This window comes from Pseudopipra pipra, chromosome 2 (genome assembly GCF_036250125.1).
Source record: "Pseudopipra pipra isolate bDixPip1 chromosome 2, bDixPip1.hap1, whole genome shotgun sequence".
NCBI lineage: Eukaryota > Metazoa > Chordata > Aves > Passeriformes > Pipridae > Pseudopipra > Pseudopipra pipra.
The window spans coordinates 3,899,459-3,926,812 of NC_087550.1; the positions used below are offsets into that span (position 1 = coordinate 3,899,459).

At 46.3% G+C, this 27,354-nt stretch overlaps 2 protein-coding genes across 5 annotated transcripts in view; one reads left to right on the forward strand and one right to left on the reverse strand.

The window, feature by feature from the left end:
* The window catches only part of GJA8 (gap junction protein alpha 8), a 45,912-nt gene extending 30,367 nt beyond the window's left edge, over positions 1-15,545 (reverse strand). Inside the window, exons 1-3 of one of the 2 annotated variants that reach the window (XR_010427063.1) lie at positions 15,260-15,545; positions 7,198-8,634; positions 5,597-5,725 (exon numbers count right to left, since the gene is read on the reverse strand). The gene's annotated coding sequence lies outside the window, so the exon portion shown is untranslated. Of the gene's footprint in view, positions 1-5,596; positions 5,726-7,197; positions 8,635-15,259 lie in introns of those variants that run through there. The other variant, XM_064643298.1, reaches the window with a different exon arrangement.
* Positions 8,293-27,148, forward strand: GJA5 (gap junction protein alpha 5). 3 transcript variants are annotated; one of them, XM_064643329.1, is made up of 2 exons: positions 8,293-8,412; positions 24,250-27,148. In XM_064643329.1, the coding sequence occupies exon 2, from the start codon at positions 24,298-24,300 to the stop codon at positions 25,405-25,407; it is 1,110 nt and encodes a 369-aa protein (XP_064499399.1). In that variant the 5' UTR covers positions 8,293-8,412; positions 24,250-24,297; the 3' UTR covers positions 25,408-27,148. The 3 variants fall into 3 exon arrangements, with proteins under 3 accessions (XP_064499399.1, XP_064499395.1, XP_064499385.1); XM_064643325.1 differs by having other exon boundaries at positions 8,329-8,418; XM_064643315.1 differs by lacking the exon at positions 8,293-8,412 and adding an exon at positions 12,964-13,624.
* Positions 27,149-27,354: the final 206 nt, after the last annotated feature.

The window sequence follows — 27,354 nt, forward strand, 5'->3', positions numbered from 1 at the left end:
TTAATAGCTGATAGCCCCCCTTCGTCAAAGAACAGTGTTAGTGTACAAATACTGTTTTAAAAAGATGATGGGCATGTTATCTCAAGACTGACTGCCTCCCTGCCAGCTTGTATTCACTGCCAGCTTGTACTCACTGCCCATGCACAGACTGGGAAGCTGAGTCCCAGAGCTTGGCTCACTTTGCCCGTAGAGGCACCATAAACACAAGTTGGAGTCACTTGGCTCTGTGAAAACAAACCCTGCTCCATATTACTCCAGAGCTACACAAAGTAGCTACTGGATGAGCTCACAAGTTTAACAGAGATGTTGATTATGCCCTTATCCACATACTTGGGCGGTCAGGACTTGAGAAATCCATCACTTTATCCATTACTCCAAAAAAGCAATGCAATCAATGCAGCAGGTTGAGATTTGTGGGACAACTCCTCTCTCTCTGAGCTCAGTGGTGTGGTCACTGCTTATTTTATGACCTTCTTCCTCCTACAAACCTTGCTTGCTCTCAGACAGTGAAGGTCCATCTGTGACTCACAAATTACCAGGGCCAAGGCACAGGTTCCAGTATGACCCCACTATCACCAGTACTGTTCAATGGTCACCATGCTCCCTGACAATTTATTCACAGGCCAGTGATGCTTTCCCAGGATGGTTCAGATGGGGGCCTGATGAATAACAGCTCCCACAAGGCAGCATGTACAAAAGCACCCGGTTTGGGGTCTGGGAGAGGGAGGGAGGGAGGGAGGGAGGGAGAGGAAAGCCAAACAGACATAAGCTGTGCCATATTACTTGCTCTCCAGACCAACAGAGCAGTCTCTCATCAATACTAAGACACTGTCTTTTAGCCCCCAGAACTTCTGCCTTCAGCAATAAGCCCCATGTTTGGGCAATCATGCCTCTCTTGTCATGGAACTGGTCACCAGAATGCTTTTTTTATGAGGAGTTAAGGTTACTCAGGATCCTGGAGCACTTAAAGATCATTACACTTCCAGTGCCAATGCAGCAGCTCATACTCCTATCAGGAATTTCAGCTGCTACCAAATTACTTCATCTCCTGGTCTTTTTAGATTATTCCATCACATGAGTCCAGGCTACAACGCCCACAGGACTTGTGGCATGGTGTCTCACAGAGCAGGAGAGAGCAGGACTGCCTCAGAAATCCCCTGGCACATGAAAAGAAAGACAGTCTATGAAGCACTTCAACAATTCTTCCCTAAATGGAATGGGAACTCAGAATAGTCTCTGTGAAATCTAGGGACAAAAAACCTCCTCTGCCAAAGGAGTCTCAATGACAGAACAATGTTCCAGAGGAAGCAAACAAATCCAGAATTCGTGTACCCACTTTTCAGGACTCTTTCTTATGGAGAAAAGCTGGCCATGAAAAAAAAAGATACACTTTTAAGTTGATACACTTACTTCTAACTGGGAAAACTCAAGGAACCAAAGCAAAAAAATCTACTCTGACAGATCTCCACCTAGAAAAGTAAACAACATGTATGTTAAAACATAAAAGAGACCACCTGACCCCCCAAATTAGGAATGTTATTGATGCCATGGGGCATATGTGCTGATGTATATTATTTGCCAGATACACACATAAGTAGGTAGAAACACCTGTACTAGTTATGAATTTGGTCATGTTCTTGTCCCTATCCAGGTCACTGCAATACTTTTTAAACAGTACCTGTGCTACAGTGTGCTTTGGGATATGTCTCTTTATTATTTTTTTTTCTGTCTTAGACTGAAAAACTACTTCATTGATTTTCTTTTTACTTATTGATGATCGATAACTTAGCTTTCTCCTCAAACCAAGGCCACTAGGCCTCCTGCATAGCTTCATCTGAGGAATTTTTGAAAAATAACATAAATTCTCCTTTTACTGCTTCTCCTGACATGCTGAAGAACTTCTGTACACTTGTATGATTTACCTGTATAGAAGCTGCACTGACCTCAACCTGCTGCAGACCATCTGCTCCCAACAATTTATAATCAATTCAGGTGGGAAGGGATTTCAAGAGGCTTGAGCTTCTTGTTCTTTAATTTCATCAGCTGAGACCAGCCTTCCTTTTTGACACCAGTTTTCCCAGCAGTCCATCCTTATTATCAGTACTAGACAGACTGGGAGTCTAGCCTGGATGGTGGTGAAGTTAAGGAGGGGTATAGCTCAGAGGACAACTTATTATTAGATAGAGCAGCTTGGAGGCTGCTCTGTGTAACACAGGAAACCTCAAACAGTCCCAGAACTCTGAGGGATTTAAGATGGCTTAAGGTACAGAAGTGGTGGGTCTTCTCTCCTGTGTCTCCATTCTCCTTCACTGCATCTTACAACCCAGTTCAGAATTAATTTCTCCATATTAACCACACTGGCTACATCACCACCTGTTCCCACAGCTGGAAATGCTGCAGGACATTTCTGACCATCACCAGTTGAGTCCAGCAACTTGGACAGGAGGTCACAGCCGGAGACTGAAGGAAGCAGAAGGCTTTCATCTTTGGAGATCTCTGGCAATTACCAAGGCCAGATGATATTAATGTTGGCATCACGTTAAGTTTCTTCACCCCCATCATCTTCTTTTTTTCATCTGAACCATCTCACAGCTTTGTTGCTCTTGGAAACAGAACCAGAGTTCCTATCCAGTTCAGCACTGAGCAGATTGCCTGGACAGAGCAGACCAGAAACCACTCCACAGGTCACCACTGAGCTCTGCATGGATTCCTGTAATGCTGCTCTATTTGCTTACACAGCTGCAGGCTGCTATTTCACATCACTTTGGTAGCTGAAAGATGATCTCATGTCATTGCTGTGCAGAAGTTTCCACATGGGTCCGCTTTCCGGGGTGAAAATAATTTTTTTTTAACTCTATGAAGTGATTTATCAAGGTGTCTTTTTTTTTAATGCAAGGACAATCAAAGTTTTGAGCAGAGGAGGAAAAATGAAAAGGTTTGCTCAGGTGGAAGGAAAGGTGTGTGATCTGGATTGGGAAGACTTTGACTGGAAGACTGGCTTGGATTTGTTCAGAGCTACCAGATAGGAATGGGAGAAGAGCTTCCCTCAAAGGTATTTGGGATAGGGCTGTAGGGAGTGCAAGAGAAAGCACCTCACGTCACCAGCACGGACAGCCACAGGAGCTTCAGGAGGAACATTTAAGCCAGGTTTATATTTACCCTGCGTTGTGGCACTTGGGGAGCTCTCCAGCTCTCAGGAATCTGATGGCATTAAAGCACCAGCAAATACTCTCAAGACAGCTTTTCTCATGTTTTCCTAACAATTTGGGAAGTGCAAATCGGTGCAGATTTCTCAGCTCAGTAATTGTGAAGTTGCCTCAGCATTTTTCTATCAGCATCCTTCAAAGCCCTTTAGATTCTCTCCCCAAATGCAGCCATCCATCCTCCTCCAACAAATCTCAGACCTTACTGGTTATTACCAATAAAATTATTGATGTTAGAAATGCTGATACAGGAAGATGAGGCTGTTTAAGAACGTTTTACCAGATGTTGGCTGAGCGATACTGCATCATTTCATGCAGCACATCGCAAAACCTCTTTCTTCCCCGCTGTGCTAAATTGTTACTTTCCCTGAGGGAGAAATGTGGTTCTTCACAAAGCTGGCCTGAGAGGAAAGTGGGGAAAGAGTGTGGGAAAAGCAGACAACATCAAGGATCCCCATTTCCCTGTTCTCAGCTTCCCGTGAGCAATCTTGCATGGCTTTCGACCACTGCCGTTGGTTTTCTGAAGCGCTCTTTCAGTGGGCACATCCTGTGGTGCCTCTGGTTCGGTGACAACACTCCTAAATACTGAGTGCATTGTCAAAAAATCAGTCTCGGGTTCTTCTGGGTCTGAAAGGACCAATTTACCGTTCCCCTTCAACAGGCAGAGGGTAATTATAGGAAGCCCCCACATCATACCACGTGGGTATCACATGCAAAAACCATCTATTCTACTGATGTGTGTTGCTGAGGCATCTCTGTTTCTCAGACACACAGAAGGCAGAAACTCATCACCCCCAACCAGGAAAAAAATTGCTTATTATGTAAATAGCTATTTCTTCATAACCCAGTTGGGGGTGAGAGGTAGTTTTTAAGGAAACTAAATTTCACTTTTCTCACCAAGAAGCCAAACTCTGTATTTTGAGTACAGAATCGCAAGATTCAATTCAAAACCAACGAATTTATGGCTTCAAATTTATATTTCAATTTGCTTCAATCAAGTTTAAGTCTCTCTTCTTCTTCCACCATTTTAAGGAAAACCATAAACATCAACAAACAAACACAATGCTGTCTGACATCACTAAATCATCAGATTTTACCACCAGGCTTCTGCATGAGCTCATAGCACATTGCAAGCCCGCTTGGATATCATCTGCCCAATCACAAAACCTCAACTGATCACCAACCATCTGTCAATCATCAAACCTCTGTCAATCACATCTCAAAGAGACATGAAAAAACAGCAACCCACAAATGAAACATCTTAGTATACAGGCAGCAATTTTGTGTGCCTCTCCCTCACAGGGTCACACTTCCTCTTTGCCTCCACTTAGCATTCAAAACAAGAAGCTGCAGCATGCAAAGGACCCAGTGAGGATGCAGTGCCTGGATTTATATGGAGCATCCAGCAGTTAGGATCAGAGCAGAGTGCATTGCACTACGCACGAGCACCAAAGGGAGAGAATTTAAATTAAATTAAATGGGAAGCTCAGTGGGGAAAGCTCTACATTAGGCAGGACTTCAGTGCTCAGGGAATTTCCTAGCCTTCTCCCCGCTCCTTGTAGCTTTAAACATGAGCATTGCATGTGGCCACCTGGAGAGCCAGCCTGGCTCACTGCTTGGCTGCAAGGAGGAGGCAAGGCACTCATTTCCTTGCCTTGTGGCTGTAGGTGACTAACACTCACACCTGTTTCCTCTGCAGCCTGTCACCTCTTCTTTGGCTGTTAGAAAGCCAAACAGTGTTTTACCAGGAAACCCAGGTGTCCAGAAAAACAATTAAGGATAATCGAATCGACCAAATCCTTCGCCCTTCCAGAAAACAAAACTGGATACATTCCTTTTCCAGGTGTTCCTCTAATAAATCCTCGGGACACCAGGCTGACAAGTACGGGTACCTGACACATCCCTGTGAGGTGAGGTGGTTTCCCTCCACGCAGCCACACAGGAGGTGCAGCATGAGGGAGCAGGGCTGCCTGCTTCCCTAGCACTGCTCATCTCGTGGCACACACTCTGGAAAGGGAAGCCACTTCCAAGGTACCTTCCCTGCATGCTGTGCACCACAACATTGCTGGGAGTTAAGCCACTTTGTGAGGTCTTCTAAAATAAAATGCCCCCTTCTAATCTGCTTGGGCCAGCAGCGTCCTCCTGCCCCCTCCATTCGCTGTAATTTTCTTACAGAAGGCTTCAGAATCCAGCCAGCACACATCACAGAATTGATAGTAAGAACCATTACTCATAGATTTTTGCAATTAACCAAGTTCTTAATTTTACTCAGGACGTCATGCTTTGAAATTCTTTCAGGCCATCACAAAAGAGAACAGACTGGCTGCGAGCTATAAGCACCATCTGAGAATGCTCCCCATAACTCAGGCTGTTTACTTTTCAGCTCCACTCACCACCATTCAGGCACATGTCTCTCTTTTCTCAAATCCTTTTAACTGTTTCTTCCTTTGAAGCTGACTTCCAGGGAAAGCTCAAGAGATCTTGGCCTTCAGAGTAGATTCAGGTCCTGATTTCTCTTCCCCCTGCAGAGAATGTATGGAGCAGGCTGAGGTCCTTCTACTCCTCAGCTTGCTTTATGAAGAGGCATGTGCCTGTGATTCTTTCCACACTGGCAATATTGTTTAAGCAGCCTTATCCTAAAGCCTCAAGATTTAGAGCTGTGAGCTCTTACAGCAGCACAACTTCTTAAACCCCACATCCCAGGAACATTGGCACCACACGGTTATATGTCACAGCCTTCTGGGGGTGAGAAAACCCCCAGCATCCACGTGTCCAGTGGGCTAGTACACTCTATCATTCCAGAAGTTTCTGAGAAACCATATAGGCTCCTGGTAGAAAAAAAAAAAACAAAAACAAAAAAACCAGGAGTTTCAGCAATCTACAACATTTTCCAGTCTATGACATCTGCAGACAGAAGGACTGTACCCACAGGAATGGCCCTGAGCCGTAACTATATCGAGTCACTCACATGACCAAGTCTTTGCAGAGTCTCAGCCTCAGGGGCTACTGAGAGTCCAGAGGTCCTGAGTGACTGACAGAGAGATTCTCACAGCACACATTTGGGGTCGAAACACTTACTTGCTAGATCAAAGCACGAATGAAGTGATACCAGTCCGGATGACGCAGATGCCAAGTCAGTGCGAATAAATTATTTGCTGTTGCCAGAAATCACCATCATGTGATTTGCACGTGGCATCCCTTGCAGCAGAGGCCATTGAGAATATATTGACTGGCTGCTGTCTGCCTTGGAATTCCCTCAGCAAAGCTGCCTGGCAATGTAGGGTGCTTAACTTGCAGGCTATTAAATCCCACTGAAATCAGTGCAGCTCAAGAATGTATCTAAAATTAAGTAAACACCTACTGACTGGGATGAACTAGGGATGCTGCACTGCTCAGTGCACTTCTTTGGCTGACTTGTTTACCAAGGCAGTATCTCAGAGGGACAGAAATTACAAAAACCTACTAAAAGCTGCAAGAATTACTTAAACGAGTGGAAGACTGTTGCATTAACATTAAAATTACCAAGTTTAAGACCCAGTTTCTTAGGCCCTTGCAGAGACCATGCACTCACTTTGACTCTTTTATAAACACCTAACCCAGGCAAATTAAAAGGAACACATAAACCAAGATCTTCTGTCACTTGCCAATACAAGATGTATTATTGCCCTAGGCCTCAGAAAAAACAGGAGCTTTGCATTCCCACTTTTAGTTAAGCTAATGAGGAGAAGAAGGAAGAGAATTTTTGAGGTGGGCTCTTCTTCCTTTCATCTGAAAAGCAGTTGCTGAGCTTTCAAAGCCTGTGTGTACAGCTCTGCAGGCTCAGTACCTCTCAGCACCTGACTTCCTAGAGACTACAACTGCACCGCTGAAAGGAGAGGTGAGTTCCTCCCCAGTCCTCCCTGGAAGCAGGTTAAACACTCAGTTAGCAGAGAGCCCTCTGAAAAAGGGATATGGCTTTGCATTAAGCAGAGTTTGTTAAGTGCTTCTTGGTTACCTGTTTTATTCTCTTCTTGTTTCCTTGCAAACGATGAAACTCCTTAGAAGGGCTTGGGCAGCACAGACACTTTCTGCTCGTGAGTCTGATGGTTTGGCTGTCCATTCTTCTCACCAGCCACATGCCAGCATGTATGCAATGACTTAATGGTGCTGCTACTTTGGGGTAGCTGGATGGGGAAGCAGACTGCAGCTGCTTCTGAAGGATATAAATATTTTTTGCAGTCGGGGGGCTCCAGCAGTCCAGCGGGATCAGGGACACCTGGGCTCTATTCCTGTCTCTTCTGCAAACCTGCTGCATTGTCTTGCTCCTTTCAGTAGCTCTAAAACACAGACCTTTTCCTGCCAAATTTGTTTTCTTAGGTGTGAGGCTTCCATCTGAAAATTCGAGCCACAGTAAGGAATTTGGGGTGATGGGACTGGCCTATGAATGCAAGCCTGGGCATTCGGTCGATAACAAAATCCCACAAAAGCCACTGCACTGGTGACCACCACCAGTGTCTCACAGGCCAACCTTATTCACACCATTTACCAGTTAGCCATCTGCTCCCTTCAGATATTATTTTATGGCCTTCCTTTGTTTCCACCAAGGCCTAAACAGGAATGAAATTGTGAGTCTTGTTGCTAGCCCTTTTAAATAAATAGTCCCACCATCGCTCTAATAAGTTTGACAAGTTGGTCCCAGACCCTGGGCAGGAAGCTAATAAACTTCAAGTTGCTTTTCTATTGTTTTCCTAAAACAATTTGACTTCCTTTCTGATAGCCTCAAAATTCCTTCAATAAAAATAGAGTAGCTGGGAGCCAGAGGAAGAGCTGAACCTGAGCCAAGCTGCGCTCACAATGCCGCCTGCGTAAGGTCACATTTTTATCCTGATTCACAAAGACCCTTTAAAAGAGTAGCAGGCAGACAGCTGCCAGTGCATGTCAGGAACAGCTCAGGAGCTGGTCTCCCCCAGCATCAGTCCTCCAGGCTAGAGGGGATCTCCAGCCAGTGAGCCAGTGTCAGACCACAGCAGGAGGCAGAGCTCCTGGGAGCTGACTGGGGTTTGCTCACCCTGTCCAGAGTGTCCTCCCTCAGACACAGATCTCTTCTGGGAGCCCAACACTGACACAGAGGTGGGCTCTAGCAAGACCAAAGCGCTGTGCTAAAGCTCACCCACCCTTCAGTCAACTTTACCTGTTCCTCTCTCTACCTGTCCAGGCTCAGCAAAAAGAGGTAAAGGTCTGTTCTTTCTTTTCTTCTTACTTTGGGAAACATATATATGTATATTTGTATAGACACATATAATTTTGTAAAACAGCAGCAACTCATCTAGATGGAAGTTCACGGGACAAGATGAATGTCTGGTGGATAGGTAGATGAGGACTCCTTGCTTTAAAATGAATTGCTGATCCTTTGGGCAAATCCTTTACGCTCTCCATGGTTTGGTTCCTCCACCTGTAAAGCAAGGAGAGTATTTATAGGAGCTGTAATTACATTATCATTTGCAAAGCACTTCTCAGCTACTCAGAGATGTTGCAGAGTTCAGAAGCAGAAGCAGTAGCTGTGAGAGTACCATGCTTTGTTTCCAGTAACATAAAGCTGACAACTAAGCATTTACTTCAGGATAGATGGTAATTTCTCCTCAGTGAGAGGAAAACCTCTTCCAGCTTTTCTTTCTACTGGCAAATGAGACTGACACATAGTGACATTTTAAGCCTTACTGTTTCTTCTTTTCTCATTCTGTGCTGGTATGGTACTCTGGGCTGGGAAGGGGAAAACATCCACCTATACTGGAATAATCTGGGATTTTTTACTAAATAAGGAACTGTGATTATAAAACTGTTCTCCTCATTCAGGGGCCTTTCATTACATGCTACTCCTGTTCCCTTGGGCCCAGCCTGTCCTTGGGAATTTGCCTCCTGCTAGAGGATGCCTTCAAACTGTCTCCAGAGGTCTAATGTATAACGGAGAACTTCCCTCTCCTGCCTTCTCTTTCAATCATATCCATGCATGGGGATTTTAGATAAGTATTTCACCAGGAAGGCACCATCACCATCCATTGGTGCTTTAGAGGAGGCAATAGAGGTGCCTGTCCAGCATGGAACATTGTGAAGGATCAGAGTAAGTGCAGTGCTGTGGCCAGGCATCAGAGACGAACTCAACTGCTGTTGGGTGGTGGCTTTTTCTTGAATTTCCCAGTGCAGCAAATCTGATATCCTCCCCAAGCACAGAGTCCTCGGTAATGGCAGGAATATAAGAGACATTTTCCCTTCAGACAATCCCTTTAAGTTCTGACATCTCAGGAGAGCACCTACCTGCATTTGAAGCAGCCTTCCATCAAAGCCAGGTGCTCTGAGAACATCTGTTTTATATGAAGAAGCTCTTTCATATGTGAGCTCTCATCTATACTACTGCATATTTGCAGACCTTCTCCACGCATTGTCTTGGCTTCCTTTTTGTTTGTTTAAATCCCTGACACAGAATGAATCCTCCTTAAACATCCATGGGATCAGTGCCAAAAAACTCATCACATAAGCTCTGTTCAGGATTTACCTGGCTTTTGTTTGCAAGGGTGCAGCTCTGATAAGGCAATAAGGCAGGTACAGGAAATAAAATGAAAAAGGGACCTCTTGGCTTATCAGGTTCAATCCCTTTGAATAACAGGCAAGTAAAAAACAAATGGTCTTTTCTAAACTTACTAAGCTCTGCCCTAAATCTCATTAGGTTTCCGCCCTAACTTGTGCTACTAGAATGCTGTTCCAGCACCTCCTTACCTGCTCTGTTGCTTAGAAACCTTCTGATTTCCAACCTAAATTCATTCATGGCCAATTTATATCTATTTATTCTTGTGCCACATTGTCCTTTAGCTTATGCAGCTCTCCTCTCTCCCTAGCACTTACTTTCCCAACCCCCAATTCCTAAAAGTATTTATAGGCAGCAAATCTCTCCTCTCTTAACCTTTGTTCTGCCAGACTGAGTAACTGAGCTCCCTTATAGTATTCACCCTGCAGGCACATCACACCGTGGTTTAATTACTTTGTGTAGCTGCAGTAGCATGAAGTTCAGTGCAAAATAATTAATGCTGAAAAGCTCGAACTGGTGCCACATCTATTTTCAAATCAGCTCAAATGTCTCTCTGCAGTCACTTCTGTGACTGATAAGTAAACATACTCTCAGACAAGAGACACCCTCCGTCCCTCTGATCACCCCACTGCCTTTCTTTGCACCTGCTTCAGGCTGAACATCCTTCTTGTGCGGGTGAGCAGTGCTGCACACACTATCCTGGAGGAGTCTCACATCCTCTGGGATGTAAAGCCCCTGGCATCAATCTCACTCGGTGCAACTGGAAATACTGCTACGTCCTCAGAGCTCACTTGCCTTTTTCACCCCTACATAGCATCGCTGGTTCCTCCTCCTTTGGTGACCTTGACCCGAGACTTTCCCCATCCTGGGGAAGATCTCTCTGCTAAGAAACAATCCTGCTACTCTTCAAGCAACAGGTTCCTGGTGTGTGACTTTGCACTCTCTCATTGAACCTCACCTCTATCGTTCCAGTCACATAGAGCTCTCCTAGTGCTGGAATCCACCTCTGCCCTGATGATACCTCCCAGCTTTGTTTCATCAGCAGATTTCATTAGCATTTCTACTTTCAGTGCCAAGGTAATTAACAGAAATATTAAAAAAAGATCAGTCCTAAGAGCAATCTTCAGGCAGCCTCACAGATAATTTCCCTTCAACCTATTAGGGAACCGGTGTCTCAATTCTGTCAGTCTTTTACCCACTTGAGGATTTCTCTATTAATCCCTGTCTTCTTCAGCTGAAGCTTCTCTACTAATTTGCTTCTTCTGGGACAGCACATCATACAGCTCACCAAACTCCAGGCAGATAAGGTCTGCTATGTTTCTTTTACCTAGGAGATCAGGAATCTTAATCCAAGAAACCTCTTCACCTTTGATCAGAAGATGGTACATGTCATCTTATTTTCCCTTTACATCCTGCCTTTATTTCTCCTTTCCTTCAAAATCCATTCCCCAGCACCACAAACTGCTGGGATCCACAAGCTGCACATGGCAAGCTGTCAGCTGTTCTCCTCATTCCCACTGTCTGGGAGAGCATTCTCTTCCACTTGCTCTCCTTAGTCAAGTCATACAAGTTTTGCATAGCAGGCTCTTGGGGAGGGGAGGAAAAATCCTTCTTCCTGGCTTAACAGTGGGAAAACCAGCTATTTCCGCAGCTGAGGAGCTGGACACGACACCTCTGTTTTCCCTTGAAGTGGGTGCAGTAGAGAAGGGATGACACACTGAGGGGCTGGCTGAGGTATCTGTACATCACCACCTTCCTGGTTTTTGCCTTTCTCCATTTCCTTTCTGTGCATTAAAATCCAAATAGTTACCAGCAGCACAAAAAGTGCTCATAAGAGCTACATGTGCATTATGCATGTGTGGGACAGAAACCTTCTCCCTCCCTCATTCACTCAGCAGAACTAGACTGTGCCTGCTGGATTCAGAGATTACCTCTGTGTGCCATTCAGGAACAATACTGGGACAGGAAACACAAAGGAGTGAGCAGGGAGAATCAGACCTGATCACCCTCAGTGCACAGCAAAGTGTCAGCCACACAGGGAAGGGAATGCATTTCAGACAGCTCTCTCACAGGACCTGTCTCTCTATAGCATGTGAGAAACACTTGACAAGCCTTATCCCTAGCCTATCCCAAAGCCATCTGTGAGCTAGACCTGTATTATTAACACCTTTTTTTGGACACTTCTATGATGAAGTCCTTGACAATTTCACTGGCATAAAATCAACATGACTTTACATAATAATGCTTCATGGAAATTACTCCAGAAAGGAAAAAAAAAAAAAAAACAAACACAAAGTGATATTCTCCCTCCGATGAAATTACATCACAGATATAATACTGCCAGGCAGGAGAGGGAGAAACAACTCCAGAAACATTTCCAGTTTCATGGAAGGCCTTTCAATAAAGTTAGAAATACACCAGGAGGTTACTGAGCTGCTGTGGATATTTACTGTGCACTGCATGTCCTGCATCCTGCACTAACCACCAGTGAGGATTCAGCCCTCTTGGAAAAGGGTTGCCCTCTTAACTTCAGAATGAGAGTGTCCACACAAGACATGACTCCAGAGGTAGCCTCTGCACAGCACTGTCCCTGTGTAAACTGGCTTTCAGTCTTGTGACTGAAGGGGGAACTAAAGAAGATGATTAGATTAGAAAGAGTTGCCAGCACTGTGTTTTAGTCCCTGGACTGCTTTCGTGTCACAGTCTGCATTCGCTGATGCACAGGGACCACTGGGCAGTTATGTTCTGGGTGGGAGATATCCAGCCTAGGAAGGATTCCTGGAGGGATACCCACGAAAGCCTCTGTGCAGCAAGCCAGGTCTCAGATTAGCAGAGTTTCTGTGCAAACCTCACTCTCCTGCCACTGATTCTTTGAGACCAGCCTTTATCAAAGCCAAGAGGCATCTCTGATTCCCCCTCCTCGCTGGGGCATTCCCAGTCTGCAGGAATCAGAGGCTCAGCTTCACACATACATGAAATACAAGACCTTCAGACACTTGATACGTCAAAAGCAGTTTTAAGAAAGGCCCAAATGCTTGTGCATCTGACTGTGTGTGTGGAGGGAGGTGGTGGCGGGGTAGCCTTAAAAAAAAAAACAACCTCTCTTGACAGGCAGGTTATTCTCTATTTATCAGTAAGGGGGCATGTAAAACCCCCCTGGGGAGCATTTGGTGCCCTTTGGGACACGGCTGCAGCTGTGCTGGGCCCCTGGTCTGAGCCAGCAGAGCAAGTTCTGTGTTCTTTGAAGAGGTGGAAGACCCTGCCCTACACGAGTTCTGCTTTTTTTCTGGATTAAGCTTGAACAAGTCAGAAAAATGTCCTTCGTCAGCATCTTGCATGGAAAAAGCTTTTCAGGATGTGGCTGGTGTAACTGTGGGGCAACCCTGTCTCTTTTTGTTTAGGGGAGGCTTATACCATAGTATGTTATCTGTGGGAGGACGTGTGGAGGAACAGTAGTAGCAGCAACTGGAAGGGACTGTGCGAAGCCGGCAGCGAATGCATCCTGTCGGCATGGGGAGGGTGGCACAGGGAGAGGCTGAGAATGGAGAGGGAGGAATGAGATCCATGGTCTTTAAAGGAAAAACAACGGGAAAGCAGGTTTGAAAATAGAAAGATTAAGCTGGAGGGGGTGGGAGAGACGAGAAAAGTAGGTGAAGAAAGAAGAGGGGGAAAGGCAGAGAGGCAGTGGGGAAGACAGAAAGTGACACAGAAAGGGGGTGGAGAAAAAGAGAGGAAGAGAGAGAGAACCACATTAAAGGAATAAAACGAAGCAACTGAGAAGAACAAGGAGTCCAGCTTAACTACAAAAAGGGAAAGTGTTAAAGCAAGGGAAGGAGACTGAAGACAAGATACTGGAAATCAGGTAAGTAACCAGGAGGGGGAAATAATAGAACTGCAGAAGTGTCGATGGCAGATCAAGTTATTAAACTCAAGGGGAAAGCAGCGTAAGGGAAGAGATGGATTTGGAGAGGCAGGAAAAGAAGGTTGGCCAAAAATAACTTAAGAAATTTACTTTTCCTTTAATTTTCTCCTCAAAACATTCCCACTACTAGCTAGATTTGGGACATTTTAAAAATTAAACTGTGTTTGCCACAGGCAGCTACAGAAATGACGAGTAACCTCCCTGTGATGAACATGGATACCAACAGATTTCAATGTACAGGAAAACAGCATAAGAGCCCCAAATATCCTCAGACAAACTGCAGTTTCTGTCAGATCCCATTTCAGCATGCTGTCAACCTGCTCAGGGGACGGTGGTGAAGGGAACTCTTACCTAAGAGAGGCTCTCAGGGTAAAAACACTTTATCAAGTGTCTGCACGAACCGCCCGTATTCTGAAGCGCGCAGGACGGTGTCAAAATGTTGCCTTTTCTTTTGCTTGAGAATACTGTGCCCTGGCTGGTCTGTGACACCAAGTCTGGGAATGTAACTCAAATGTAGAGAAGTGCCTTGCTCGTATCTCCCAGCCACCCGTACCGCGCGCGCCGCGAGGGGAATGCCTTTCTTCTCCATCCCGACGCTGCCCATGGCAGCCTCAGCAAAGAGGCACGCAGACCTAAAGGGACAAATGTCCTCTCTCACACTAGCAGCTGCTGCTTCTTTTTATTTGCCTTCCTAACTTTTTCCCCCCCTTTTTGTACTTGCAGTAATTGTTCGGTTACATTTCCATGATTTAACACTGCTAGCGTTGCCACCAAAGATTTCAAAGAACAGCCCAGCTTGAAAATATGGTACCTCTATACACTCACCTGGAAAGAAGCAACCTCAATTACTGTAAAGGTTGCCTGCTAATTGCCTCTTCTGATTGTAGTGGCTCCTTTGATTTCCTAAAGGGTTGTTTGACTGCCCATTTGTCATGTATAATGAGCTTTGTGGCACTCTGGTTTTTACATCTCAGGTAAACCGAGGCAGTGCCTCTATCCCTGAATTGCTGTAAAAAATCTTTAGAGGACCATATAAGTAGCTTTTCTGGACAAATCTCAGCTAAAAAAGTCACGGGCTGCATGAGCCTTAAGCATTGAACTCTTTTTCTGTGCTAATAAACCCACCAAAATTCCTTGGTGAAGCAGTGTGTGTGAGAGTTTTTCCCTGCTGCCGTCTATGTGATCCTCTGTTTAAAGAACTTAATGCATGTAACATATGTGTGCATATGTGTGTGCAGCTAGGAGTGGGTTAAACAGCTATTCAGAAGCCTCACAGGCTAAAAAACTCTGCATTTCCTGGTATTTTTCAAAATCTACTCTGAGAAGAGCACACATTTCTAACTTTGTTCCCCCTTTCCTTGGGAGCAGAACAGTAGTTTAGGAGAATTCCCGAGGCTTCAGGGTTTAAAATACTCATCAGGCTCCCGGTCGCTTGGGAACTATGTTAAGTATTCCTGCTACTATAAGTATTTGGGGTTGTTGTTTTTTTTCCACTCAACAGTATGTAGTATCACAGCATTTTAGTATTATGGGCACTAAAAATTTAAACCTTGACAGAAAAACAGAACTTCATACCTTAGCCCCTCTTCTCTTTTTGACCTTCAGGCAGATTTCACACATTCTGAATGTTTGCCCGTTTTCTGACTTATCTTCCAGCATTGAAAATAGACAAGGAGGAACAAGTAATTCAGCACTGTAGCAGGTCACTAGGGAGCACATTTTGGAGGCTGCTCCACACATGGGGTGCTGCCGCTTAAAATTAGAAATAGTTCCCAGGAGGCATCAGAGATTTTTCAGTCTTTGGGCTAAGAATTCATAAAGAGGAGGTGGGGGGGAAATCAATTTTACTGCTATCTATAAGCAACTCAGAGATCTCCATGGACAATACTCAACTCTTCCCTGAAACAAAAGAATATTGATGCCACACAGTACATAATGAGCAGAGAGATGCACATCCCTAAGTCTCTCTAGTGCATCTTCAAAGGGAGGTCAGGGGATTTTAACATAAGAACAAAGGGGTTTACACTTACGTTTCCATCTTTCTTTATTTTTTATGTCACTGTGGACGTGCCTTGGGAATGGTTGAGAATTTCCATATGGAACTCCTCTCTCTAAGAAGCAGAAAAGCTGAGGGATGCTTTGGTCAGGGCACAGGGGTGCTCAGGAGGTGAAGTAGCCTGGCAAGGGTGACCGCTGCAGAGTCCAGGGTCTCCAGATGCATTCAGGTGTCTGCTGATGAAGGGAGGGAATAGTGGGATGGGAGAAAAACTGTCTCCAGTTTATAATCAGATAAAGCTATCCAAGAGGACTGGGGTTAATTCTTGCTTCTTACTCCAGTTTTCTCTGTCACGATGGGTCAAATCACTTAAGCTACACCAATGTGCCCTCAGTGGTTTCTCCTGACTTCTGGATATCTGACTTCTAGATGTCGTGCAACTGGTGGAAGTGATAAACTCTCCCAATCCAGCATAAATCAGACAGAGCTCTGCTTTGAATACGCATTATACAGTGCTAAGTACATTGAAAAGAAAAAAAAGATTAGCAATAACACCAAACAGCTTCCAAAACTAATGAACAGTTTTTATCTTAATCTCTCACTGCCTTAGTTCCTCAGCTGTAAAGTAGATCTAATACCATCTCCTCACCTCTGGGTGGTAATGAAAATAAGTAGATTTATATTTGTGAAGCAATCAGATACCGTTGTGCTGAAAGCCACAGGAAAACCCATGAGGAAACTAATAATTCTGTCTTTAGAACTGGACTTGAATAATGTACAGTAAATGAGGCACAGGCCACCCACTGAACAATGAGGAGAAAACAAAACATTGAATAGCTGCTGTTCAAGAAAGCCCCAGTCAGGCTGGCACAGAACAAGGCAAGCATCCTGTGCAAAGAATGAGGTGACAATGTGAGGATGTGGTTAGAGACTCGTAGCTAAGAGGCACAGGCACAAAGAGATTGAATTAAGATTACTGAGAACAGTAACCCTGCATTCCCTAACTCCCTACTGCTGGGCTTTGCCAATTTAATACTAGTTAGTTTCAAAGGTTGTGTGTATATGTGTGCACATATATGTGTATGTACATACACTGAGTACAAAAAATAATCCACTCACAAGCTATAGTCAGACTTCACCCTGGACGTGAAGTTAAATACTTGAGGCAAGGATACAGCAATGAGGCTGGAGTGTGAAAAGAACCCTACAGATTTTTGGAAAGAAGGAAGAAATGAGATTTGACAAGGTAGTAATGAGTGGAAAATAGATAGTCACTGAAAATTTCCCCTTTCTGAGGCTTGAAAGCGTTAGCAACTTGGGTGCTGAAGAGAGTTAACTGGTCAAAACTGCCAAAAATCTGAGGCAAGGCTCTCCCCGGGGGGAAAGCTTGACTGTAAGAGAGCAATGGAGAACTGACAGACAGGGTCTCTCACTGGGGTAAGAGGATGGAAGGAAGAAAGGATGGGAAAAGTCTGAATGAGAGCTCTCTCCTTCTCCCACTACCTCTCCGGTCTGTTTTATTTCAACGCTATAACAAATTGTGTCTCACGCAGTCTCTGAACCAGCCTAAATTCACATGGGCAGGTTTCACTGCTGCCACGTTGTACCCAGTGTGATGCCTGCCATCACTGCACTTCTCCTTGTACCCACTGACTAAGCAGTGCTTCAGATCAGCTCCTCTCAGCAGAGCTCAGGAACAGCTTTACTACAGCAGCTCCCCAAATTTCTCTGCATGTTTCTGTTTTCCAAAGCTCCCTATGCCCTGTTTGGCTGTCCCCTCACCTGTATTTAGCCTGGTTTAGCCTGCCCAATTTAGCATGATCTGCAAATTCATATAGGTTTGCTTCTCTCTGCAAACACAAAGACACTGGAAAGAGCACCAAGTTTGCAGCATTTACATCAGAGAGAGAATTTATGAGGTATTTTTCTAGCAAAAAGCACATTTAGCTTATCCCAAGTCCAGTTTTGTCATATGTGTTGGGGTCTCTAAGGCCCCACATTTCTCTAAAGCAAAGGGAGAGAATCCCAAGAGAGTCAGAATGTGCTCTCTGCATGCTCTGTGTAAGCCTGGATACCACTATCATGCAACTATTTGATGCAGGCTTTTCAAAGACAGGGGGATAGATTCATTCCTCAGCTTGACTCAACTGAGTTCAAGGTCTTTTCTGTTCTTGGTCTCCCATGACTACATCAGGCAGAGCTTGGCCCTAATATTTGGATATATGAAAACACAGTGGGGGAACAGCATTAGATGTCCTGGATAGACAACTAATAAAAATTCAACTGACCGGGAGTCTGCAGCTTCCACCACCACTTGAGATGAAAATATTCTACATATTATTATCAGCCGTGTGTGTAACACATCCCTGATGTACACACGTGAAGGTGATGAGTGACTTCCCCGTGCCTGTGTCCCTGTGTGCGTCAGGGTTGTGTGTGGGAGGTGACAGGTCACTCAGCTCCCTTATCTTCTCACCCACTCTCTTTTTTGTGAACTCCGAGATTTTCCACATTTGGAGAGGAGGGGGAAAGCACACCCTGTCAGGGAATAACAAGCTGTCTGCAGCTACAAGTAGGGCCAGTGGTCTGGATACCAGTGTGACCCTCCCAGAAACTGCAGTGAACTCGGGAGGAGCAGAAAGATAAGCAATGTTGGATGTCTGTCCTCTAGGACAGGAGCTGTTAACACAGAGCTGTTCCTCTCCAGTGAGATTCGAGCACTGGGGTCAAAATCACTCTCCCTGATACTGGTTCAGCACAGGACTTTGAACCCAAGGAACTAGAAAGGAACCTATCCAGACATGTCTTTTTTTTTCTTTTTCTTTTAAAAGCAGAAATAAGTACAGAACTATTTAGTCCAGATTCATGTGCAGATCAAATTTGGCTAAAGAACTGGCCTGTTTCAGGCAGACACTTATGATAAGAACATGCATGAATATATGAAGCCAGAGGAATGGTACTTGGACAAAAATGCCTAATAGGTCATTGCTTGTCTATTGTACACCCATATGAAAAAGCCAAACAGTGAACAAAAAGATACCTGCTGAGGTGGGCTTTAGCATCAATCTGTGTCACAAAACTGTGAAAAGCCTCTGGAATTCAAAGCATCACACCCACACTGGACATTGCATTTCTAACTTTATTCATCTTTTAATGCTGTAAGCCACATGTCCCCAAAATGCTTCCTGACCAGGTCCTGGCAACAAAGGAACTCTGTGTACATACATTGTAAAGGCTGCTACTTCCTTTTTGGGCACTGACCATGGCTGTGGGCTCTGCCAGAAATAACAAAATGTTTGCCTATTCAAAAAGTACCAAAACCAACCCCCACAAAAACAACAAATCAAAACAAAAAGCCCCCTGGTTCTGCCAGGTGTACCTGCTATAGACAGGCAGCACGAGAGGGTTTTCTTTCAGGTAACCAAGCCAGTGCTGTCCTGGGGCACAGCAGAGAAGGGATGTGGTCTGTAGAAGCAGATGTGGTCTGTAGAAGCGGATGTGGTCTGTAAAAGCAGATGTGCTGTAAAAGCAGCGTTGTGTTCTGTCACGAGGTTTAAGAGGCAGTGCTGCATAGAAAAAAGGGCACAAGTTTGCAAGTGACAACTCCTGATCTCTGTCCCCAGACTGTCTGTAACACAGTGACCTCAAAAAAGCAGTTTGTCCTTTCTGTTGCAGTGACCACCATCTGCAAGATAGAGAGGACAGCATCTGCACTGCATGGGATGCTGTGAGGCTGGACTACTGCTGACAGAGGGCTGGAGATCCTTAAGTGAAGTAGCATTAACCAACCTCCAGTTCAGAGCTGAAAGTGTCCTTCCTAAGCGCCTACAGGTGTGAAAGGACAGTTTTGTAGTGTGGGCTCTGCTCATGTATGGCTCCAGCCTGACAGGTGAAGCCTGTCACACAGGGGAAAAGATCTCTGCCCACATACCCCCAGGGTGGACATCCATTTTGCCATGTGCTGGTCTGGAGCTCCTGTGAGATAACACAGCTGGAGGAGGGAAAGCCACAAGCAGTTCCTAGGCACTGACCATGCCACAGCTGGCCTGGATGCTCCACTGCAAAGGGCTGTCACTGCTCACGTGCCCAGCACCCAAAGGGGACGGCTGCCTCCCCATTTGGCAGCTTGGAGGGGATGCACTTGTTGCAGGGTCTCCACACACAGCTGCGTGTCCCGAGTATGAGCCTCTTAAAACATCCAGGGCCCCAGCCCTCCAGTGTGTTGGGAAATCTCAGTAGCTATCAGAGACATGCATTTGTATCCTATCGAGCAAATCACGCACAGAGACTGGGCAGAATTAAAATGGCTTTGAATTCGATACTTTCCCCCTCCCTGGGAACTGTGCTTGCCTCACACAAAGGAGCCTTCCTCGGAGAGCCTCTCCACGTGCCCCTGGGACCTGCCAAGGGGAAGAGGTGAGCCCAGCGAGGGAGAGCAGAAACAGTGTTATAATCAGACTCTCCACTTTATTTTAGAAACATCCTGCAGAGATGGCGACCTCCTGTCACCTTCCTTGTGGGAAAAGCTAGCGTGAAGTGTCGAGCTCAGCTATTTATATCACCGCTGATAGTCTCGCCTGTCTTCTAAAGAGGGAGAAACTTTCTCCCTAACAACCCCTAGGGAAATAAACTCATATAAAAATGATTGCACAGGAACAGCCCTCCTGGCTCTCTGGTGTGAATTTCCTAGCTGTTCATCAAGCCCTGGCTAGTTCCAGCCAGAGTAAGTGTGCTGGCTGGGGCAAGCAGCAGTGATGTGAAGTGCTTGCCTGTCCTTCAGAGCATGTGGCATCACACCAAGAGGATGGGAAAAACTGCTCAAGGGGCAACAGACACTTCTCTTCCCACAGATAAATGTGGTGCAAAAGAAGGAATGGCAGAGAGCAGCCAGTGGCTGTGAGCAGTGTGAGCCAGCCTGGCGTACCAGCAGGTGCTGTCCCCACTGGGGTATTTTTATCGTGGAATTTGGCAGTCACAAGGCAGCCCGGAGCTGAGCAGACTCCAGGCTTGGCCTGTAGTGTGATACTCAGTTTTCCCCAGCTTTAGTAGCATTCCAGGTGATGATTAAGCTGGGTCTGTGCCAAGCTGCACTGGTCTTTGTCGCACACGCGTTTCCCGGTGCCAAGATCCCATGACTGAGCACAGCTCCGGTGTTGATCCAGCAGGAAGCTGTCAGCCAGAAGCATGGCAGAGCAGCGGCACAGCCCACAACTGCACATGAATATGCATGGCCCTGCTGTCAAGACTCTCTTCTATCAGGTGCTGAGACCCCACAAAGATACCCAGAGGTATTTTTTGCCAAGTCACACCAGAGCGTGACCAGATTTGCCCAACCGAGCCCAAACTAGGAATATAAAAGGCTGCAGATGCTCAGACACTGAGAGGTCAAAGCATTCGAGGGCAACAGTAGTCTGGGAATGAGGAAAGAGAACTATATGGAAAATTCCCAAGAATAGTAAAGCCCTGAGGAGAAAGGCTGGGTCAGTGGCAGCTCTGCATAGCCAGGAAAAGCTGTCAGGAAGGTGACAACGATCCCTTCTTTTCTTACTGGCAGCAGAGAGATAGATGTTCTAGAAGACCCTTGGTCTGGCACTCCAAGAATAGCTCGGCAATAACTATCAAATATCTAAGCCAAAAACACTGCTCTAGGAAGGAACGTCCTTCTCTTGGTTTCCAAAACCCATTCTCCTGTGGCCACCTACTCCCTTGCAGCAGCCACCTCAGCTCTCTCTGGGGCTGTAGCAGGATGATCAGGAGGAATCTCTGGGCAGTCCCTCCTTTAGACAGTCTGTGGAGGGGAAGACAGAGGAAATGTCCCTATTGTCTAGCCTGAGCCTCATGACTGTCAGCTTTGGATCCTTCTGATTTACAGCCTCTTAAAAAATTCTGTGCGTGTGTGAGACAGGTGAATTACTGTTCTTCTCGCATTCATTAACATTTTTTATTTCTGGACTCCTCCTGCGCTTACTTTTGCTTTACTTTGTGTTCTGCACATTCTGATTTTTACAATTTGCAAGTGCCTAGGTTTAATGGCCTTCCCTGAGGAACACAAGCCATAGTAAAACCCCAAACAACCCACACACAGTAGAACTGATGGGAAGAGGGGCTTAGTTTGTACATCCCTGTGGCAGGAAGGAACACTCAGCCTTTGCAAAGCCATTTTTTGCTCATTTTTGTGCTAAAAACTGTGTTCATTTTTGTGCTAAACAGCGAGGTGAGACAAGAAAAGGCAGCTGCCAGCTAACAACAGCAGGAGCACTAGGGGCACCTGAAAACAACATAAATTCACCTGGATAAATGAGGACACCCACCACTGTCCATGCTGTCTTGTAAGGAATATTCCACGCATACAGTTGTGCTACAGCGTAAAGACATTGATTGGACACACCTATATATTGAACTGTAGGTAGCTGGTTGCCTTGTCTGCACTCTGGGGGGAAAAAAACCAAACATAGTGATTTCAGCACCACAGGCTGTAAATATTTCCCATCACTGATTTATCTGCCTGTATTGAATCCCCTGGTGCTCCTGGAATGGAGCCATATGCTAATTTCTCCAGAATGCAGTAACTGCACTAAAGCTATTTCAGAAGGTTAGACAGACCCACTCACTCACCAGTTTTCACCAGTGCAGACAAGAGGAGCCAGAAAGACAAGCTGATTTTCTGTGTTACTGCTCCTCCAGCTCTGGGCTGGCAGCAGATGAAACATTCTTCATACGCCAAGGAGCCACCAGGATCTGCATCAGCATGATTGCAGCATGCCTGCCAGAGCAGGACAGAGCCAAAGCCCATCCTCTGCTTTCTGGTATGTCCCTTCTCCCTCCTCACACAGCCTCTGACAGCTGGTGGGGCAGCAAGTGGCCACCTCCCTGCCTCCTTGCCTGGGCAATCCTCACCTTTCCACAGGGCAGCCCTCAGAAGCACCAGGAATTTAAGGATTCAACTTTTGATCTTTTGCCCCATCCATCCTTGTGTGGACACACAGCACATGAACAAGCGGTGGCATAAATCACCGTGTCTGCTGCTACATTAAATGACATCACTCACACAACCAGAGGAGGGAATGTTGCTTCACCAAAAAGTCTGTCTCTCTGTTCTTCAGCTTTTGCTCACAGGGAAATCTACACAGTATTGCTGCAGTAAATTTTCAGCTTTTAACAGTGTCTACTCTCCACAGACGTTCTTTGCACCATAAAAATAATTGGCTCTTAAAGGCAGGACAAGGGACAATAAAGAAGGAGAGTTAACAATTTGGTCCCTACGGCTTCGGGTTTTACCTTGACTAGAGCTTTTAATATTTCATTATGATGATTATTTTTACATTTACTTATTAAAATGCTGTTTTCCAAAAGAGTGACTGTGAGAGAACATGATCTCCAAGGTAATACTGAACATTTTATAGCACCTAGCCCTTAAAGCACAAGGGAGAGCTTTGCAGTGCCCTGGGAAGGCAAGTATGGGGAGTATAACTGGATCAAATGATTGCTCAAGCACTCCCACAGAGCCCCACAGAAGATGGATTAAACCCATTGCTACCTTTTTATGCATGAGGTTAAGTAATTTGTCCAGAAACAGTCTGTCAGAGTCAGAAACAAACCTGAAGCAGGCTGTCCTGCATCTTCACTTTGCAATCTTACTGCCAGTCCACCAAACCTTTCCTCTCATCAGACCGCCTACCAACAGCACTTCCCAGGAGTTGCTGATCCTTGGGAGGCACTTCAAAGGAGGCTTTTTTTTCCTTTGTCTGTGTCAATTGAACTGTGAATTTTGCCTTGGAACTTCAGAAGAGAGGAAGGAGCGAGACCAACCATTTAGATTCTGCAGCAGTTCCCTCTCAGAGAGGCGCGAGAGGGTGGCAGAGGATTAGGTTTGCAGGACTGACACAGCTCCCCAGAACATCTGAAAATTGAAAACTAAACACTTGCAGCTGGAGACACTGCAAAACCAAAGCAAAACCCATGGACAGGGGCAGGTGGGCAACAGAAAGGTTTTCTCTGCATTTCTCTCAGTGGTGGCATCGAGCTCATAGTTGAAGCTCAGAGCTGTGAGCACTTGACGTTCCAGCTGTTGGTGCAGGCATTACACAAAGGCAACATATGAAAGTGCCAAGGCACTGCTCAGCCCAAGCTGTAGACTCCAGTCCTAACTCCCAGGGGATCAGCCCACTAAGGATTCCCCAGAGCACAGTTTGCAGACAAATGAGTGCTGCTTTAACTACGCAGTCCACAGAGGATGCAACATGCAGACCACAGTGAAAGGACTTTCTGAACCAAGAATACATCTGGCTCACCCTCAAGGTTTTGGCAGCCCATTTATTAGGTTGCAGCTGTGCTATGCAAAAAAAGATCACTTTTTGTCGCAGTAGCTGAATTAAAAAACAAACAAACAAACCCAACAGGTTGTTTTCAGTGGGTATGAAACAGAGTTTTCAGCAAACCAGACCTCACTCATTTCAGGTCAAATGAAAACATTTCTTGTGACACAAAACAAACCATTTCACTCCATGCATTATCAGCTGGGCAGTCCCTAACCCTCCTTAGAACCACTCTCTTCTGTTTGCTCCCACAGAGGCTGTGTCCAGTTCTCAAGACTTCTCACCCCTCCCAGTGAGCAGAAATGGGGGACTGGAGTTTCCTGGGAGAGTTCCTCGAGGAGGTCCACAAACACTCCACAGTGGTGGGGAAGGTCTGGTTGACCGTGCTCTTCATCTTCCGGATGCTGGTGCTGGGCACAGCAGCCGAGTCCTCCTGGGGGGACGAGCAGTCTGACTTCATGTGTGACACCCAGCAGCCTGGCTGCGAGAACGTCTGCTACGACAAGGCTTTCCCCATCTCCCACGTCCGCTTTTGGGTCCTCCAGATCATCTTTGTCTCCACCCCGAGCCTGGTGTACATGGGCCACGCGATGCACACAGTGCGCATGGAGGAGAAGAGGAAGATGAAGGAGGCAGAAATGGAGGCCCGAGAGATGAAGAACGGTGGTGACACATACTACCAGCAGAAGTGCTCCGTGCCAGAGAAGGCTGAGCTGTCTTGCTGGGATGAATCAGGAGGCAAAATCATACTCAGGGGCAGCCTGCTGAACACCTACGTCTACAGCATTTTGATCCGGACTGCCATGGAAGTGGCCTTCATTGTGGGACAGTACGTCCTGTACGGGATCTTCCTGGAGACCCTGTACATCTGCCAGCGGGCACCTTGCCCCCACCCCGTCAACTGCTACGTGTCCCGTCCCACGGAGAAGAACGTGTTCATCGTCTTCATGCTGGCTGTGGCCGTGCTCTCCCTGTTCCTCAGCCTGGCCGAGCTCTACCACTTGGGCTGGAAGAAAGCCAAGGAGAGGTGCTCCCGCTCCTACAAACCCAGCCCCAGCACGGCCCCTGCCAGACTGGAGTCTGCCCCACAGGCAGAAAGGGCCCAGATGTACACTCCCCCACCGGATTTTAACCAGTGCTTGTCAAGTGCCAACGGGAAGTTCATCAGCCCCTTCAGCAACAAGGTGGCCTCCCAGCAGAACACCGCCAACTTCGCCACCGAGAGGGTCCACGGCCAGGAGGACGCTGCTGGTGAAGGGCCTTTCATGAAGTCCAGCTACGTGGAGAGTCCGGAGGTGGCCAGTGAAAGTGCAGCACCCTCCTTCCCCGAGAACTACTTCAACGAGAAGCGCCGGTTCAGCAAGGCCAGCCGTGCCAGCAGCAAGGCGAGGTCGGATGATTTGTCTGTGTGACCTGTCTCCAGCAGGGGCGAGGAGAAGGGGTAGCCTCAGCTCTCAGTAGAACTTCTGCAAAGTGGACTCCAAACTCTTGCCACTAACCTCTCTGTGTTAACGCCCTCTCGCTCCTTTCCAGCGAACATCATCGTTACACTGCAGACAGCACCTCTCACAGCTTAAGGCAGGGACAGCCACTGGGATACAGGCACTGAAGAGAGGCACCAATCTTGGGATGGGAAGCCCTCAGACGTATTTTTTGTCATGGGACCCAGAGGGATTAGAGATTCCCATCCTTAACCTGGTAGAGCACAGGCCAGCAGCCTCCTGAGCTGCCCAGTGGGTATCCACCCAGACACTGTATTCAACAGACTGACTGGACCTCAAACCCCTCACATCTTCTTTGGTCTCTATTCAACATTTGCAACATCAGCTTGGCAATTACACTGAGCTGAAGCTTCTCTCACCTGCAGGGAGCAGAAACACACCAGTCGGCTTTCTGAAAGAAAGACTTTCTCATCTGCTTTTTTCTGGCCCTTTCTAACCTTCCCTTTCTCTACCTGAGCCCAGATATTTTATACCAGTTTACCTTACACAATAAATCCTACTTGAAATTTTTGACACTGTGTATATAGCAACTCTTCACCATTAATAAAGACATCTGTGCTCCCCCCAGCACAGCTGCCTCATGCCTAACATTGGAATCCCTTCCTCATTCCCAAGTCAGGGCAGCAGACTGGCCCCAGGGAAATCACTTAGATGACCAGTTGATGAAGACCAGGGAATTTTCCCAAGATACTTATGTCATCAGTTCTAAGCAAGACATCCATTAACAGAAAGACAGACTCTCCTGTGAGAACAGATATCTTCCTAGTAAAAAAGAGGAATTATCATGTGGAAACAAAGTGAGTTCCCCCTTTTTAAACTCATCTTTCAAGCAACCTGAATGCTGCTGAAAGGGTGCTGCCAGCTGCCCACTTGAGAGTAAAGCATCCTCTGTTTATCTGGTACGGCCTGTGTCTTCTCACCAACCTACCAAAACACTTCAGCATCTTTTGCAAGGAGCAAGAGGCTTCTCCAGGTCCTGCACATCATACACATCGTCGTCTTGGCTGCTCTCTCAAGCCAGTCAGCACGAGTCATTTGTCCTCACAGCAAGTCCCTGCTCTGCTATCAGGTCATCATCTCCACTCCATCCCTAGCACACGTGGCATAAAAAATCACCCATGGGCTGGGTCTTTCCACCGCTGTTGCCTCTCAGGGCAACCACTGGGGCCCAGCACTGCGCAGTGAGTGGTGTGGGAGGTCTGTAGGCAGCTCCCATTCGATATACGAGATATGTTTTACCAGAGCTGACATCCCTCTGGTAAAGCTACCTGCTAAACAGAGCTAAGCTGCTCCCTGCTGTTTACCCCACGCTGCCCTTTCAGGCACGGGTCACAGCCGGGTTCCCAACACTGGACTGCACGAGCCAGTGGCCAGGGACCAGCTTAGGAGGGGACCGAGCCATTCCCTCTCTTAGGGCCACTGAAAGGCATTGTGAGTCATTGCTCCTGATACATAGTTAGCTTTGGTACAGTTCCCTGTACACATACATACATGCTCACACACTCAGAGGGGGGAAAACCATTTCTTTTTTTTCTGTTTGTAAGTTTTTATATATTTGTATTTTTTAATCCTGAAAAGGCCCGTGTGTTCTCCTTAACATGTGTTTTTAGTCAATCGTGTCTAGGTTTCTCCTAATAAAGTTCTAACTCCATCTCTCCTTGTTGATGTTTCTCCTCTCACGTGGCTGAGAACAAGCTCTAGCATCGATCAGGCTGCCCGCCAGCCTCTGCTGCTCAGAGATCACAAAAATTCCCATCGCCCAGAGTGGCAGGAATGAGGGGAGGGTTTGGCCAGGGGGATAAATAATAAACATCGGGAAATGATTGATTGACTGGCCAGCAGAAACCCCCTCCAGCT